The 6,000-nt window shown below is 37.0% G+C and overlaps 1 protein-coding gene across 5 annotated transcripts in view; it reads right to left on the bottom strand.

Moving 5' to 3' along the window:
- Positions 1-3,072: 3,072 nt before the first annotated feature.
- The window catches only part of LOC137250952 (uncharacterized), a 44,806-nt gene continuing 41,878 nt past the window's right edge, over positions 3,073-6,000 (bottom strand). For all 5 annotated transcript variants that reach the window (XM_067784728.1, XM_067784724.1, XM_067784726.1 and 2 more), the window contains exons 2-4: positions 4,000-4,209; positions 3,448-3,713; positions 3,073-3,371 (exon numbers count right to left, since the gene is read on the bottom strand). In XM_067784728.1, the coding sequence (XP_067640829.1) occupies positions 3,183-3,371; positions 3,448-3,713; positions 4,000-4,129 (585 nt within the window). In that variant the 5' untranslated portion in view covers positions 4,130-4,209 and the 3' untranslated portion in view covers positions 3,073-3,182. The remainder of the gene's footprint in view (positions 3,372-3,447; positions 3,714-3,999; positions 4,210-6,000) is intronic.

Below are 6,000 nucleotides of genomic sequence, written 5' to 3'. Positions count from 1 at the left end.
CGAATATAATCAAGTCCAAGGCGAAGTGGTATGTGAGGTATTAATTGGAAAAGTCATGGTTCTACACAAATTCGTTGTGGCGGAGATCGTTGATGAAGTCATATTGGGAGTGGACTTCTTGGTTGACCATGACGTCAGGATCGATATGCGGAGAAAAATTATGCGCTATAAGAACCAGGACATACCACTTAACTTTAGTTTGGAAAAAGGGTTCAGCAGTAATCGGGTACTGGTGGAGAAGACTCGACGAAGGCCACGAAATTCAAAGGTAAAGGTTGATGGAACAAATGGGCCAAACAAATCAAAACCGAAGGTACCTGTGAGAGAAACACTGGCATTAAAAAGCCCTAACGGACGTACTGAAACGAAGAAAGAATGCAAGGGTGGTTTCAAGCCAAGGCACACTACTGTTGTGAAGCGTCGGAACGATACTGATTGTGCAAAGGAAATCCGTCCAGCGCAAGCTCTGCGAAGTAGTTCTTCATTGGTCAAGCAACAGAGTGCGAGGGAACGATTCAGGATAATGAGTAGTAAGATGAAACACAGGTACGACAAAGAAAATAATTCGAAAGGTTTCTTGGCGGGAGATTTGGTAATGTTATACAACCCTCACCGGCGGAAAGGTGTTCCATCCAAATTTCGGTGCAGTGGGGAAGGCCCGTACAAGGTTGTGAAGAAGATCAGTGATACTATCTACCGCATACAAAGCATTGAGAAACCACGGAGTAGAAGAGTGGTACATTTGGCGATGCTAGCAGCGTTTAGATCGAGAGATTTGTCTGATCGGGACGATCAGACTTAGGTGGAGGGCAGTGTCACGGATATTAGCATCCCTAAGCTATACCATCACTAAGGCGATGCTAAGCGATGTTAACGTCAATAATCAAATCATGTATACACATATATAAGGCAGCCGAGAGATGTCGCACACAGATGCATTTACTTATACGGCTATGTGCGCGCGAGAGACTGTAAACTACAAACATTCACATCAATAATTCAATCTTTATGTGTTTACATAAACGAATAAATAATTGCGTCTACACATATGTACGTATACGTATATCTTATCTCAGTGGTCACAAGAGAGGGCAATAATTTGTGCACGTAGTTGTGGCTGGCGATTTTGTAGCCGAAACAACTAGTAACTTCTGGAAATCGAAGAGCCTAGAAGTATGCAGCATAAACTATAAAAGCGGTGCAGGCGAGTAATAAGTTTCAGTTTGATTTGAATTGTCAAGCAGTTACGAGTAAGACGATATCTAGCGAGCAATACCAGTATTATTTTGATTAGTGGAGTTTCATTTGAGCTATCAGTTTGGTTATTAAGCTATTCGTTGCACAGTTTGAGTGTTATTGTGAAGCATTTTAATAAAGGCCATTTTTCCATTATTCAATATTGGAGTTATTTATTCAACAGTTTAGCGATACGAACCTAGCAAAAGGGGCAAATAAGAGGATTTGCAGCAAATTCGTTACAATATAAATATAAACATAAATAAACATAAATAAATTAACGGAACCCGACAGATGATTTTCTGGGTCACCCTGGTCCACATTTTGGTCGATATCTCGAAAACGCATTCACATATAAACCTAAGGGCCACTCCCTTTTAAAACGTTCATTAATACATTTGATTTGATACCCATATCGTACAAACACATTGTATGGTCACCCCTGGTCCACCTTTATGGCGATATCCCGAAATGGCGTTCATCCATAGAACTATGGTCCACCACCTTTTAAAATACTGTTTAATACCTTCCATTTGATACCTATGTCATACAAACATATTCCAGGATTACCCTAGGTTCACTTTCCTACAGGCATGCTTAACCAACGAAACGATATCATTTCGTTACGATAATCAACGTTAATAAACGAAACGAAGTCATTTCGTTTCGTTTATTAACGTTAAGATCGTCAAATTAACGAAATGATTTCGTTTCGTTTTCTGCCATATCAAAACGAAATTAAATCGTTTATGTTGATTATTAATTTCAAACTATGCTGGCAAAGCTGATTGATGGCGGAGTCATTAAAGGTGAAAGCATTAGCCAAGCTGATTGCAACTTTTCTCATGAATTTTGACAGTACAAACATTTCTCAGAGTATTTTTGACATTACCACCAACGAATTACACAAACAAATTACATAGAGTTTGTGTGTGTATGTGCGCTCGTTGTTGCCACCTTACGGCTTCACCATGGCTATAGCATTGCCAGCACAATTCAAACATAAAGTATCACGTTTTTGTTAACGTTTTTAACGTTAACGAAAGCTTTTCGTTTCGGTTAAAAACGAGATACAATTTATCTTGATAATTTCTTTATCGATAATATTTCGAAGTGTTTCAACGGAAACGGTGGAAATTTTTTGATAAACGATTAGCTTAACGTTAAGGTGCATCCCTGCTTTCCTACATCGTGATTTTCCCTTATTTTGTCTCCAAAGCTCTCAGCTGAGTATGTAATGTTCGGTTACACCCTAACTTAGCCTTCCCTACTTGTTTCTTATAAATATAGGCGGTGCTACACCCATATTCCAAAATTTTTCCAAATTTCTCGTCATGAAGTTATCATGTTGCAGCTCTTCATCGGCCTATGTTAAAGAATTATCGCATTCTTTCCTTTTTTCGAATATTTCGATGTCGAAAAAGTGCGCGTGGCTGTTTTTCGATTTCGCACATTTTCAACACCAATGTATTTTGGCCAGTATACCACCCGTCATGTGGTAAATATCTCAATATTTACTCAAGTCGACGTGTTAACGGACTGACGGGCGCAAGGGCGGACGGACATGTGGCTCAATCAAAATCTTGTTCGATTCTGACAATTTTGATATATCGAAGCCTATATTTTTATTTTTTTTATTTTTATATCCACTTCGACCCCTTTATGCCGTTACGTGCCAGCGTTAGCTAGTAAAATAAGTTATAGTACCATTGTGTACAAGTACCTACACGCTGGGTATAAAAACAACTAAAACCGTTGATATTGGGGCATATGCATAGTCGGAATTCAGTTGGTACGTTCTTAATTTTAACTATTTGTTCCAAATTAAATTAAATGTTTGAATATTATCTAGATCCATATATTTTTTTCCAAATACTTTACAATTTTACTAATTTTAACCTAAAAAATTATTGATATTAGAGACTAAGAAGTTATAATTTTTAGTTTTATTTTTTAGTTTGTTTTGAGGTAAATAAACCGTCTATTTCATCAATATGTTCATGTTCCAAATGCTTCATGTAAGCTAGAAAGCACGTCCATAACAAGCTACAAACACTAATAAAAGGCACACGATTCTTCTCTGGTACGACTGAAAAATTAATAAGGCCGACAATAGGCCAAATTGACATTGCCACCTTCGAAAGATAGTACAACAAATGAATAAATTATAATTAATTATTCATATTTGAAAATTTTTTTTATTAAACTTACCTTATATGTGGGTATAAACTTTTTGCTAACCTCGGCTGCCGCTTCACCCACAGTTTTCATTTCTAGCAAGCTCATTATGAAATAGAAACATGTCATGGCAGCGGGTGTATAGGAAATTTGTTCGACAGCTGTTTTAAAAATGGCCGTTTGTAATGACGTTTGCGGCCACATGGCGCTCGAAACTTTAATCCAACTGTAGAGAGTGGGAGCAACAAATAAACCGCCATAGAGACTGAAACGGAGTGTGCGCCACCAATCGTAATCAGCTAAATAGTAAAACAAATTTAAGAAAATTGAATAATAGAAGAAATGGTTTTAGAAATTTTTAATGAAGAAAAAAGTTTAATATTTTTTTAAACTAACTAAAATTATATATATAAAATGAATAAATGAAAATAAAAAAGTAATAAAAACAAAACAAATTAATATGAAAGAAAAAAAAATGCTATAAGGGAATTCACCAAGTAAGCCCAAGCGTTGGTACTCTGTCAAAAACGTAGATTAGCTTTAAACTTGGTGGATACCCTTAACAGTTTATGAAAAGTACATTACGCCATCTTCTGCCTTCAAATGTTTGTTGTATAAGCGAACTTGTTGGCCAAATAAGACTGTACGACACCATACCGCGCGTAACGGGATAACGCTGGAGTATTGTTTTAAAACTTTGCAAAATGGCAGTCATGATTGTGTAGAGTTAATTCTTTAACACAATTTTAGTATAGTTAAATTTTTTTTATAAATATTTTAATACTTTGAAATGTTCTAAATTTGGAAAAAAAATTATATTTATGTATACATCTAATTGAGGAGCTTATATAAACTTATAAAAGTATTGCGGCGTTAAAAAACCATACCGGGTTTAAGGGCTAATTAAACTTCCTTAACCCTAATGCCGAAGTCTTAACCATACCCATATCCATAACCAATATTGATTAATGGTGCCTTAACCTAAAAATCGTGAAAATTTCATAAAAATGAAGAAAACGCAAAAAATTACAAACACATTCTACCAAAAATAAGTCTCTTCGTCATAAAGTATCCAAAACAATGAATAAAATCTACAAAAAGTTATTAAATTCACCTACTCAAATATTTTTAGGTTATGGATATGGCGAGAAACCAAAAACCAATTGGTTGGCTATGGTATGATTATGGCGTTAGCGTTATGATATGGCACCATTAATCGATTACATTGATTTCCAAAAGGTAGGCTCGATGAACTGTTTTATCTGATTATGGTTATAAGTTATCATTAATTAACCCTTTATACGGTTATAAGTTTATACGAATGCACTGAATGACTTTTTATAAAATTTTCATTTTGAAACAACAACTCGTAATCATAAATATCTATGTATGTTTATACCCAGATGCGTTTAGAAAGGATCATTCCGTGTCAAGTCGACTAATCGTGTTTAATCGACTCCCATTTAATATATAATGAAATATTGAATAATGAAAATATAATTAAAGTGCATATCAAAATCTAACCGCCGAAAGATTTGAAGTGATATAAACGTACGAGGGTGCGGCCACGTGTAGAGGTCTACGCAGAAAAGGGAAGCTTTTGACCGTAATTTACCGATAATGGTCAGGGTGATTCCTTTATATCTAATTACTTCCAGTCGCTTGCTCTGGGTAGCCTCGCAATAAGCGTTTAATGGTGAGGTAACGTGAGAAGGCGACATCCTGACTAGACCACTCTCAGCTTCTGACCAACATAAGGTTAAAGCATTGCGATGGACGAAATTTGAGAAATACGAACGAATGTGACATCAACTGAAGTGGTCATGAAAGTAAGCTCAATTTCGCTGTCGGGTATCTGGTGCTAGAGAGATTTCGTTGCCAATAGTTGTAGTTCATTCAAGTGGACGAACGTCTCGCAGCTATCCGCATAAATGCGAAATTCCACATATCTTCATCATATCTTTCATCTTTGTCCATGAGCATAGGGAAGGACGATGAGCTGAAAGACGCATTCTACGAGCAGTGCAACCGAAAGGAAGAGCCTCCAGGGCAACGTTAAAAGAGAATGCAACAGGAAGAGTGTGTGCAAAATCTGCGAGTTTAAAGGAAAGATATACCCCTTTATAAAAATAAACAGGTAGGGATGGCACTCTCTTCGGTTGCGCCGAAACCCTTATACCTTTCATGAATAGAGCTGTACAATTATCTGGTGAAACTTTAAAAATTCATAAAATCTGAACAATCAGGTATGGAATCGTAACATACGATCACGGATCGAAAGCGGTTTTCACACAAGCGATTGAAATAACTCTACAAGTCACTTATCGTACCCGTCCTGTTATATGGGGCAGAAGCATGGACCATGACAACAGCAGATGAAGCGGCTTTGGGAGTGTTCGAGAGAAAAGTTCTTCGAAAGATTTATGGACCTCTACGCGTTGGCGATGGCGAGTACCGAAGAAGATTTAATGATGAGCTGTACGAGCTATACGCAGAAGCAACATAGTCCAGCGAATTAAAACGCAGCGGCTGCGCTGGCTAGGCCATGTTATGCGAATGAAAGATGATGCTCCGGCCAAGAAAGTG

The sequence above is a fragment of the Eurosta solidaginis genome, chromosome 4 (genome assembly GCF_040869045.1).
Source record: "Eurosta solidaginis isolate ZX-2024a chromosome 4, ASM4086904v1, whole genome shotgun sequence".
Classification (NCBI taxonomy): domain Eukaryota; kingdom Metazoa; phylum Arthropoda; class Insecta; order Diptera; family Tephritidae; genus Eurosta; species Eurosta solidaginis.
The sequence above is the reverse complement of the archived record's forward strand: the minus strand, read 5'-3'. Positions and strand labels throughout refer to the sequence as shown.